We start from the raw sequence: 12,864 nt of genomic DNA, 5'->3' as shown, positions 1-12,864 counted from the left end.
CCTAAACATTAACAAGAATGTCCTGTTTGTAAAGTACATATTTTATCACTTCTTTTAGTCTTTGGTATACCTCTATATCTCTAGTGTACTCATGCAGACCTCTGATTTTATGGCAATGAACTTAGAGTGAGGACAGATTTGATTCAGATAGTCATAAGTTTATGCCTGATATGTGGTCATGCTCCTATTAAATGACTCTATGTTTTCATTGCCCTTGTGGATTAATTTATGCATCTTTGAGAAGACAACATTTTATTTTTCTAAAGGATTCAGATCCTCAGAAGAGTTAAATACAAATACTTAGGTATATGCATTGATGCTTACATATGTTTATTACCTAAATCATTAGATTTTATTGATTTTCTGTCAGTGCTTTCCCTCATGTATGTATGTACACATGTGCAAGCCTGTTGCCTGCAGAGGTCAGGGGAGATGCTGGATCCATTGGGATAGGAGGTAGAGGGGATTTGTACCACTATGTGAGTGCTTGGAACCAAACTCTGGTCCTCTGCAAGAGAAGTCAGTGCTTTTAACCACTGAGCCATCTTCCTAGTCATGGTTAGCCAAATTGTAATCTCTCTGAATTTGTAGACTAGAGTGTAACATATACAGTTCCTGTATTCAGCAACATGAAGAAGCATACTGCCAACAGTGTAATTCAAATTTGAATATTTTAAGTACCCATCCCAAGTATACACACGGTCTCTGGACTCTCATAGAACAATGTGAGGTGCACTCTCACCCTGAACTCTTGGGGAAGGATCTAGGCCCTGCCCTATATAAAATGACAGACTATGGACACCCCCATGGAGGGCCTCACCCTCCCTGGGGGAATGAGGGGATAACAGGGGAGGGTTGGGGGGAGGGCACGGGAGGAGGGGAGGGAAAGGGAGAGGGACCTGGAACTGACTTATGAAGCAACCTTGTTTCTTATCTAAATTTAAACTGGAAAAAAAACCAGAAACATCAAAAAAATAAAATAAAATGTAAAAAAAAAAAAGAAAGTAAAGCTATAGGCATGGAAGGAGCAGCAGGTGAAGAGGTCTGGACAGCGAGGGGTGAACAGGTAGACCACAGAGTGTATTCAGGGCTGCAGAACTGCTTTGAGTGACACCGCAATGGAAGGTGCACATCCTTGCAAATCTGTCCTCATGCATGGCATGTCTGACACTGAAGTGAACCCTCATGTAGACTGTGAACTATAGGGAATGCTGTGCCAGTGCAAATTCGGTTGTGATAAAGATGCCACTGTGCTGGAGGATTTTGACCTTGGGGGAGGCAGGGGCTGTGTGTGGAAAATTGTTGTGCTTCCCTTTCAATTTCCCACTGAACCTAAAACTGCTGTAACGTCTATACAAAAGTAAATGAAAGCAATAAAGAATTTTTGGATGCTTAAAAAAAACAAATTTGAATATGTACTATTTTTTGAAACTAACAAAAGTCTCACAAGATATGTGAATGGTTCTCAAGAACTGCAGTATTTGTATTTAAGTAACAAAATCCTAAAGGTTGTTATGCTTTTAAATAAACAATTACTTCAGAATCTCACAATAGAAATATATACAAATTTACTGTATACCTCTGTAGCATTTTTAAAGATACAGTATCACTTAGCTTTAATAAGACTATAAAAACTTTAAGATGCTAACACTCAAATTCTTAAATAAATTCACCATTTAAGCTAATAGCATTCTTGAAAATACCAGAGGTAATGTATCAATAAATAAATTTCTTGTCACAAACCAGTGAAGGATGTAAAGATTTTTATGTCTGTACTTCATTCTAAATAAACTAACAAAGTGTTATTTTAATAACCTGGATAAACCACATTTCATTTCATCTATAAAATGAAGTTATTATAGAGCAACACTATAAGACAGTAAGTTACTGTCCCCTTAGTACCTATTGTTCTTGTGTAGTCTTAAAATTCACAATGAAATTAGAACATGTTAAATTTTACTTGTTTTTAAATCATGGTAGTTAACATGCTATAATGAGCATATGAAGCTCCAAATGTTTGGGGTTGGTTAAATGAAAATAAAAATCTCTTTACAACTGGCTCTTCATTAAAAGGAGCATTGAAATTGTCAAGGCAATAGTGAACTTCCATTACTAAATTCTGGTGTTCTAAAATGTTCACAGACAGCATAACATTGATTTTGCAAGGGAGTATGTAAACTAGGGTACACAGTCACATTTTCATGTCGAAAGTGCTAAAGTCAGTTTTGATTTTATATAATCAGATCGAACAGTTTGTTCAAGTTTTACTCATCACACTTAATGGTGACCATTTTTCACTCACAAGGTAAACACTATTTAAATATACTTTAATTTCAAAGAAATAGAATATAAAAGGAATTTACCACACATAAGTATTTTTTTCTTTTGTTTTTTTCAAGACAGGGTTTCTCTGTGGCTTTGGAGGCTTTCCTAGAACTAGCTCCTGTAGACAACACTTGTCATGAACTCACAGAAATCCGCCTACTTCTGGCTTGGAAGTGCTGGGATTAAAGGCGCGCACTACCACGGCCTGGATAGGAATTTACCACAGGTAAGTTTTTAACTAATGTTATTTTTCATTAGTAGACACTTTTATATTTTCAGAAATGAAGGGTCATGGATCATAATATTTTATTCAGAATATGTCACACCATGGAGAATTCATAACCAACAGGCTTATTTTCAGAATGTCCTAAACCAGGCCAGGTCATTCATTACTATTGCTCTAGCACTGTGAGGCTAATTTAGGAGGAATGGAAGACATTATTTCTTAGATAATTTTTATAGCTGAAGTCTCTAATTATGGATCTAATTTAAATAATCTTTAGTGACATTAAAGTATCACTGTAACATTAAAGGAGATTCAAGGTCTCATCAAATATGATTCAACCTGGAAACATACATTCAGTTATTCTCAGTTCTTATTTGGAATATTTCTAACATAAGATTTTTTTTCTCTAAATTACAATGGACTTCATTAACTACATAATTGACAGGTGAATATCTATATGTTGCTTAACTTTAATCATGGACTCTAAATATGAATTACAAGTGTTCTTATTCTAGATGCTTTGCTGTAAGTACTGCAGCACAATGTGTTTCTATTTGCTGTGCTCTTCGACCATAATATCTAAGTTCCATATATAGCATGGTTACTCCAGAGAACTCATAATTGACCTGGGATTAGCAGATGGATACATTAAATGAATTATGCATTTTTACATAAAGTGCTTTTCATTGCATACCTGTACCTATAAAATTATGAGTAATTACAAGAGAAAATAACAGATTCATATCCATCATACTGATTTTCCAAGTCTATATTATCTCATATCTCTAGGGATCAAAAAATAGGTGACTTTCACACCTGAAAAGTTTTAATGAAATATTTGGAAGAGCAATTATTTGTAAGCAAGTTCATCAAGTTCAGGTTGGCACATAGGCCAACAGGTGAAGTCTTCAGCAATGTACTCACAAAGTAGCTGAAAATATTTTTTCAGGATATACGCTTAAACATGCATTTTCATTCTAAGTTTTTTCTCCAAAGCATAAACAAACAAACAACAAACATCCATTGCTTTTTGGAAGTGGAAATTCACATTTTCAAGACAAATTACACTTTTAAATAAAAGATCCTTTTAAATTAACAAATCAGAATAAGTAGTTTAATCCTGTCAACAAAAGCTCACTTCAATATCAGTCTATAGAAAGTTCTAAATTTGTGATATATTTAACTTTTATTTGCACAAACATTGTAAGCTTGTAAATTAATTTTATATGTTTACATAATTAAGTATCTGCCTACCTATAAAGTTAGAGTAGAGTATCTTAAGAAGAAATCTAGGAATGCAGCTCTTAAACTGATGATTTTATTTGATTATTCTGTTTTATCACAAAATCTTCTTTACCCTGAATGATGGTATATTGACATCATCAAACCTTTTAATATTAAATAAAAAGTTCCTAAAAAAATATCACAGCCTTTGTAATAGGATTTCAGGAAACTTTCTGTGTTTGGCTGTTGTCACTGTAGTATTAGCAGATCATATGATGCCTGACTCTCTATGTATTGAGTTTATTGCATTATTTAATTTTGACATAAATTGCATTAGAATAATAGATTCAGTTTTCAAAAAATGGTATGTAATTTTTATTTGAAGATCAACCAATGTGTTTGTATGTCATATCATATGTGGTTAATATGCCGAACATGATTTTAAACTACTTTCCAGATTATTGATTCAATTATTGAGAAAACAAAATTTTCTGACAAATTTGGAGATAGACTGAATATTTTACACTTGATCAGACATTCCAATATGAAGCATGGTCTTATATCCTTTATATATGACAAGTACACTGCCTATCATGTAGCAGGTCTTTAAGAAATATGGTGACAAGAATAAACATTGACATTTTTAGAACATACATATTTAAAGACTAAATCATGTATCATATAAGAAGCCATATTTTTTTAAAAAGGAACCACTCTTCCAGACATTCTGTAAAGATTTACTACATGTGAATATATTTAAAAAATATAATACTTACATGAACATTATTCAAAGTATGATTTTTAAAATAGACATCAAATATATAGAAATTTTGTTAAATTAGGAATTTCCTGCTGTCTTTTTTGCTTGTTTTTATATAATTTTTATAGGCTCTTTTACTATTATGTGATTTTAATAAATTTTTCAATGACATTTGTGAAGGCAGATCACAATATAAGGGAGATAACAACTCAAGGAAGTTTTAGATTATGCAAAATTTGCTGACAGGTCTTCCAGTGTTCCTGATCCCACATAGAATATATCCTTAAATTCCTTTGTCCAGATCATAAACATTGTCTTAACATATATTACTCTTTATTTACACTCAGTGCAGAGAAGAGACTCATGGTTAATATCTGAAAACAACTTGCCTCTTTTATGTGCAGTATTAGTTGGGATTTAATATTAATTGATTTTCATTTAAATAAAGAATATCAAAACACACGGGTGCATTTTAAAACAATTCTAACATAGACTGTAATATTACATTGTCCTGTGAAGATGACCATACCTACTTGAGTCATCACCCACTAGACAAAAAAGATTACTACAGATAGAAAGCTGAGGTGAAAGAAAGGAATTAGCACATTACATTTGATGAATCAACATCATGTACAGTATTTCAAAACAGGAAACTGTTACTAAGATTAGATAAGACTTTCAAATGAGTGGCACAGAAAGAATTCTGCATGGAGGCTTTAGCACCAACCCCAGTAATACATGTATTTATATCATTATGCAATATGTAAATATATCATATCTATTTTTATCAGTATGAATTTTTATGATTTTTCTTTGGGGGGGGTTTGTTTGGCTTACACTTCCATGTCACTGTTCATCACTGATGGGAAGTTAGGACAGGAAGGCAAACTAGGCAGGAACTTGGAGGCAGGAGCTGATGCAGAGGCCATGTAGGAGTGCTGCTTACTCTTATAGGATAATTCTTTTGAACTAGTCAGTTTGAACTGGAAAAACATGGGAGATGAGCTATATATTTTTGAGGTATTTTTGTTTTGCTCAATTCCTCTTAACACATCAATTATGAATAACTACTTAATCGGGGATGACACAATATATAGCTCAGATTCTCAAAAAAAAATAAATTCAGAATGATATATATATATATATATATATATATATATATATACTTTCTGCTTTCTATCTCCAGCACTAATGTTCTATACTAGGATGTCACACCCATTCTCCTGAACAATAGCCAGAAAACCTAGTTCTGCTCTTGCAAGCCTACTGCCATCTTTTTCCTCTTGAGATGGACCCGAGTTCCCTTACCATCAATCCACATTACCTGAGATAATTTTAAAGCTTGGTTTCTTACCGTTTCTTACTTTTACATCCATTAAATTTTTCTACTGTGTTTCAAACTACATTTCTTCAGGTCTTTCCTCTACCCAGTAAACACCAGTATCACTGGACTCAGTTCTTAATACTTGTCATAGATATTTACAAACCATTTATCTCCCTCTAGCATTAATGGGCTTCTTTCTCTGAAAAAGCTATTTGTTCCTCTTGCTTGAGGATGAGGGCTACATTGCACCTCAACACAGGTCCTTTCAGTGGTATCATTTAATGCACCACAATTGTCCTGTGACTATTTCTTCTGATGCTTTGATTGCTTTGTTCACTTTTTTTCTGTCTTTTGTTTGTTTCTTCTTACTATTTACCCAGGTTGTATGAAGAAATCACTGTTCCCACAACCTCTACATTTTATCAACTAAATATATTTTTTATGATTTGTCTTACCATTTTTGTTTCATATACAGTAACTTGCTCTTTTATTGGAAGTTTGGGAGTTTGTTAATTTAGCTTATTATTAGTTTTTATGGTGTTTATGTGTGTGGATACATGCATGTGTGCATGTGCAGGTGGCCAAGGCAGCCAAAAGAATAACCCAGTAGATGTGCAATTACATGTGGTTTGGAGTCACCAGATGTGGGTGAAAGAAAACAGAATCCTATCCTGCGCCATGCCCTCCCAATCCCTGAGCCATCACTCCAGTCATGACATTTTACATTCTAAAAACAATACTCAAGATAAAGTTGTGATAATAGCAATATATTTTCAGTTTTGAGGAAATAATGAGGTATAGGCAAACGTTAAATTTATTTGATTGCTGTAGACACACTATTAATTTGATATTTTTAATTGCGTGATTAGCAATGTATGGATAGATACAAATTTATTCTCATTATTTAACTGTTCATATTGATATTTACCATGTTTATACCACCAAGAAATTTTAAGCCAAAGGAAGGAGACTTCTATGAATGTTGCACTATAGTTGAGTTGCAAGTAGAAACTTTTTTTTTCTATTTGCAACTTGTGTGGGAGCACAGGGAAGTGGTTGTTGAGATTGCGAAAAAGAAAGAACAAGTTTGTAGACGAATGCAAAAGATTGTGCAACAGAATTGTTTTATATATTGATACAAGAATTGTTATGAAATGTCTTGTACTCAACAATCTTATACATTATACCTTCTTTTGTATCTTTAAAATAGCATTTCTCCATTAGAAAATCAACAAAAAGTATTTAAACAATGCTTTATATTAGTTTCTAATAATTTTATTTATGTTATTTCTAGTTTAAAGAACATAATTTTAATGAACATGTTACTATTTTTGTGCAATAACATTTTCAGATATAGTTTATTTGTAACTCAGCGAATAATATATAGAACCTGATGAGCACTCTGGATTCAGTAAAAATAAATGGATATTATTCCTGATGACTATGACTCCACAACTTGAACTCATATTTATAATAAAATTTCAGGTTTTATATATAGTTATGTCTACCAAGAGGACATGGGAAAATAATGTCAAACATCCCTAAAACCTATCAAGAGTTTATCTGTGAAAATAAATTGAAACTATTGTGAAGAATCTTAGAGGAATATTGTCAGTAAATTATCTAATTATCTTAATTAAAAATATATGGGTTAACTTATTTCTTTTGTTTTAACAATTTATGGATGATGCTAGTAATAGGGCAACTAATTATAGATCATTGATTTTTAGGCAGATATTTTCTGTTTTAACATGTTTCCTTATATTTACATACAACTTTAGATTTCTTGCCATCATTTCATCCAAAGCAATAAACAAAATCATTAGTACCATAGCTACCTTGCTTGTTTGTCCAGTATTGTCTGGTAACCAGTCACATCATACAACAGTGATAATAAAATATACACAAGGCTTCATCTAGTAACACAGGTTGTCTTAATGAATTATTTTGTATGAAATTGATTATTTTTATAAGCATGAGCACACTAAGAGATGCATCAACTAATTCAGACAATATGGTACCCTGCTAAAGAAGAGTAAAATTTAAATAAATAGATCCCTGATGGCCAGTAACCACTGTAATTGTTACATTTGGTTAGCTTACACATGAAGTAATACTCGGTTTTTGGTTCGCTAGTAAGGAAATGCAAGGGTGCATATTTTCAGAGATTATAATATGAGTTTTAAATAAAATGTACCAATACCTCAAGAACAGTTTTTTAAATGTAATGAAATGTAACTGCATATGACAGTCTAACAGAAATTGTTTTTCTACTTAATCACATGAAGTGATATGGGAAGCATCATTACTTTCATATTGATTCAAAGAGCATAAGGTAATAGAAAGAAAGAGTCAATCTAATTTATTTTGTCTTTACCACACATAGCTTCAGAGCAAGTTCAAAGGCAAGAAGCCTTGTCTGTAGTGAGGTTCCCCTTAGTTCATTTTAAGAAGGAGATAGCTCACTTCTTCTTAGCATCATTATTTGACCCAGCCTTAGTGTGGAAGATTGGGGATGGGATAGGAGGTCAGAGAGTGAATTCGGTCTACTCAACCATGAAGGATTTTATATATAATCATTTGACAAAAATAGCCATAGAGCAATGACATTTCATTTTGTGAATGTCCTTAATCAAGAAGGAAGGTTATAGAAAAATGAAAATTTGTTCTATATAAAATAGCAGGTTTCAAAAATTAATAAAATTATGAGGATTATGAAAAGCATCTTCTAAACACTAAGCATTAATCACATCTCTGACATTTATTTTTACATCTATTACAATTAAATCCAAATTTTACTTGAATCTTTCTTTGCTGTTCTTATAATTCTGCAACAGTGCACATTTTAGATAAACAAGCAGTATTGTTCAGTTTGCTGTATCTTTATGAACTTACAAATTTAGAAACTTCTCTAAATATTCATACAAGTAATCTGCAGAAAGGTGATAATTTCTTATTCATTTGTCTCATTATGTTAGTATTCTCTAAATTTGTCAGGCAAAACCAATAATCATTTATTACTGATGAAAAATGTGACTGTAATCTGTAACTTTGTATTGGAGAACAAACTCAATTTTATCTAACTTTATATTTGGAAACTAGCAAGTGTATGATGGGATAGGTGGAAAATATTTTGAAGCACTAAGTCAAGCTAATTGAAGCATACAATAAAGTTCAGATATTTCCTCTTTACTCTTGACAAAAAAAATCATTAAAAAGAATGAGAGATTCATTAAGAGAAAGAAGAAAATAAAATTACTAAGAGGTTAAGAAACACCTCCACTAGGCTTTGGCATTTGATATAAATATTTCTACGGTCACAGTTTAGCATGGCATGTTTCAGTAGAATGGCACTTTTGTTTTGGGGCTGTTCATATGTGTTTTATTTGTCTAAATAAAGCCAGGGCCCAGGATTGGTGCTGACTTACATAGGCACATATTAGCTATTCAGGTAAATTCAGACCGGAATCATTTCAAACTTTGTAGTGAGCATGAATCTCAAACTACATTTACCTTTCATTCCCCTAGACAATAGTATTAGTATCAAATCTATATCTCACTTCCTCATTTTTTTAAAAAATGTTTTCCTTCTAAATAAAAGGTCAAGTAAATAACTACATGTTATTTTCAACAGTCTTTTTATTGCCATACAAGTAACCTAAAATACACCCGGGAACTTAATTCCAATAATCCTTAAGCTCCAATGTGGGATGCAGTTTGAAACTATACCACTGTGGAAGAGTATGGCATTATAGCTGTCACATATGTGACATGTCAAAGTCGCAGGGATACTATGCAGTTTCAAAAAAATACTTGTGATTGTATTTTGACAGATAAAAATAAAAGTAAACCTATCAGTAGTGTTGTTTAATAAACAGGAACATGTGAATTGTTTCTGAATGAATGTTTCTAGATAAAATAATATGACCACACACACAATTATGACAAAAGTAAGGCTTTGTTATTTGGCTTGCCTTTTCTCTCATCCTCTACCCATCAAACACAAAGTACACACTCTCATTTGACCTCTATTTGTACTTTCAGAAAATGTTCCTAAACAATTTTGCATATGGGGCCAATAGAAAACTTTTATGGTTGTTTTATACTGAGCATGAAAGCAACTTGGAACATGCAGGTGATACTTTCCTATATCCTTAGACATTCATAGCAGAAATCCAAAGATACGTATTTTATTAAAGATTGAGTAGAAGGAAAGAAAATACTCAAGTATTTTACACGCTTTCCATAATTTCCCCCATAGAGCATTCGCCTTCACTTTTCCACTACCCACTGGTAAAAGCCCTCTAAAAATCCAACAACAACTAGACTTTATGAATAGGATATTCATAACTTGGAATTTCAGGCTTAACACTCTTCTGCCCAGTTCTCGAAACAGAAACAACAGCACAGATATGTGAACATCTGTTATAAGAATAATTTGAAGTGAATGGTAGACAGAATTCAGAAACTAATACCGAGTAAGATTGACCAGTAGTTACTGGAGAAAGCAGGCTGACGATTGGTTACAGGTGTATAGGGTACAGCAGGAGTCATGACCTTTCTTTCAAGAAGCTATCCAGGAGAATCCGCACGTTGCTGCTTGGTGAAAGATTCTCCAAGAAGCAGTTAGGTCGGTGCCATGAAGGTTGACCTCCAGTGGAGACTGCTCAATGGAGACCAATCAAACAACTGCCAGGAAGGAACACATGTACCTAGGATGCTCATATATTGGAAAGAATTCTAGATAGAAGGGATGAGCGCTCCAGGGTCAGCTGGTCCCAGGCAGTGTAATCAGGGCTGTCTGGTTAGGAAACGTATTAGACATCACAGTGTGGGAAGTCCAGAGGAGCTGACCCAGGGACAAAGTTACCTGCAACAGTGGACAAGAGTACTCACTCTCAAGGCACCCTCCTCCTCCAGCCCTTCGGTTTGTCCCTTACCTTGGTTGGAGACATGACTGCAGTCGCCTGTCCAAGCTGTCAGCAGGGGCAAGAAGAAACCAAATTGCAAAAGAAATTCCCGGACTTCGCAGCCCCCCATGGCTCTTGCTGGATCTCTCCTTTTGCCCCTTAAAAAGAAGTGGCAGTATTGCAGCCAGGTGTTCCTAGGAGGGTGGGGATCCTGGTCCAAGCTCTCTTCTTCTTCCTCCTCCTCTTCCTCCTCCACCCGGCCCGCAGGGGAAGTCCCGGGGCGCCTCCCGCGCGAGGCCCCGTGAGCAGGGCACGAGGGTCCAGGCTGTCCAGGTGCAGGAGCAGCTGCTTCGGAGGAGTATGCTGCCTGCGCCGCCGGGGAGCTCCTGGCGGCTGGAGGCGAGGGGAATTGCATCCACAGCCGTGTCCCGCTCCAGCGAGGACTATTCACTTGGGCCCAAGAGAGCGCGCGCACAAGAGCGAGCTCAGGCTGTAGTTTGGGGGAGGGGATGGAAAGACCAGGGAGGGTGCCTGAAGGAAGGTACTGGGGGTTGGTAGGGATGTCCAGGGGTGTAGTGAAGGTGCAGTCTGGGGACTCAAGAGTCTCTCTGGACCCAATCTGACACTTACAGAACCCAGAGCAGGGGGGCACAGAAGACAGCAAGGGTAGCCTGGGCGACCAGAACTTTCCTGTGGCTGGCGTCTAGAGAACCGGGCAAATGAGGTTCAGCGGGTTCTCGAGTGGTCCCAGCGTGCAGCTGGCTGAGCGCTCAGTCTCTTGACTGAGTGACCTGGTCTGAGTGACCAGTCGTGGACACCACCGATTAGGTGGCATCTGTGCCTCCCTCTGCCGTGGCAGAGGCTTGCTTACTGGATATCAGTGAAGCTACCTTAGTCCCCCAATCTCTTGCGCTCCCCCTCCCCCATGTAATGATAGACTGTCAGCTCTGAACACCTTCTTCCCTGTTGCCACATTTCTGCCGCTCCAAGTGGTAAGGGTTGCAGGTCAGCGCCCTGGGCACAGCTTGACGATGGCAGTGGTGGGCCCTGTAGCGTCTGTAGCCTCCCAAACTTGGCCACCAGAGCGAACCAGCAACCTTTCCGGTTCTGTTCCGAGTCCATGGAAAACATAGGGATTGAAGAAGCAATAGAGAGAAGTCACTGCAGCCTGAGAGTCGATTGGTGCCTGGCGCCTTGGCTAGCCTAGGTCTGCGTTGGCATAAGGTGGTGACTTCCCCAAGGAGGTCACCAGCATCATCCTGGCAGCTTTGGTGCTGTACTTCCGAGGACCTCGACAGCCTGCTCTTCAGGGTCGGGCTATGCGCTGAGAGCAGCTCAAGGGTTGAGCTTTGCGTGGCTAAGTCCAAGGCAGCGCGCACAGCGACTGATGCGCTCTCCACGAGACGCCCCCTTTTCAGCTCCTACAGGCTCTCAGGTCCGGGCGCTCCTAAGTAGGTGCACTTGCGACTTGGTGGGACCCCACCCTGGGACGAGGAACAGAACTAGCTGATGGGAAGGGGTGTTACCGAAGGCAATCTGGGAGCTGTGGCCCAGCTGCCTGCCGAGAACGGTGCGCGGAGGGCAGGGCCCTAGAGCGCTGCTGAGCTTGGTGGAAGCCCTGCGATCTGGCAGCAGCTGTGGCTCGGGTGCAGCCAATTCGGCGCTAGAGGGGGTTAGTAGACAAGAAAAAAAAATTCCCTCATTGCTGGCAGGTGGAATTGCTTGCTAAACCTGTGAAAAAGCACAAGGCTGCATTCAAGCAAACTTACAGTGTTTGTAGGGTCTCACTGTGGAGACTTTATCACTGGCGTTGTAATTTCTGTAATGCATTCGTTAATGTCGTTATTGTTTTCTTTATTGAAGGGACGAATATTATCGGTCTTGAATGAAGATTTTAAAAAATCCATCTCCAAACGAGGAAGGGGTTATTTGAAGGTTTATTGATAGCATTGGAGAAGAGTGAAGAGAATTTCTACAGCACAGAGCAGATATGTTCAAAGCGGCCGGGTGGGTTCAGGTCGGGAATGGCTGTGTTGGGAACCTTAAAAGGAGTAGGCTAAGAAGAAAGGGTCAATGTTTTACCGGAAATTCTGTA

At 36.9% G+C, this 12,864-nt stretch overlaps 1 protein-coding gene across 2 annotated transcripts in view; it reads right to left on the bottom strand.

Moving 5' to 3' along the window:
* The window catches only part of Epha6 (EPH receptor A6), an 863,593-nt gene extending 851,210 nt beyond the window's left edge, over window positions 1-12,383 (bottom strand). Inside the window, exon 1 of one of the 2 annotated variants that reach the window (XM_040750609.1) lies at window positions 10,800-12,383. In XM_040750609.1, the coding sequence (XP_040606543.1) occupies window positions 10,800-11,184 (385 nt within the window). In that variant the 5' untranslated portion in view covers window positions 11,185-12,383. The remainder of the gene's footprint in view (window positions 1-10,799) is intronic. The other variant, XM_040750610.1, reaches the window with a different exon arrangement.
* Window positions 12,384-12,864: the final 481 nt, after the last annotated feature.

This window comes from Mesocricetus auratus, unplaced genomic scaffold (genome assembly GCF_017639785.1).
Source record: "Mesocricetus auratus isolate SY011 unplaced genomic scaffold, BCM_Maur_2.0 Super-Scaffold_100008, whole genome shotgun sequence".
NCBI lineage: Eukaryota > Metazoa > Chordata > Mammalia > Rodentia > Cricetidae > Mesocricetus > Mesocricetus auratus.
This window is presented reverse-complemented; position numbering and strand designations above follow the sequence as displayed.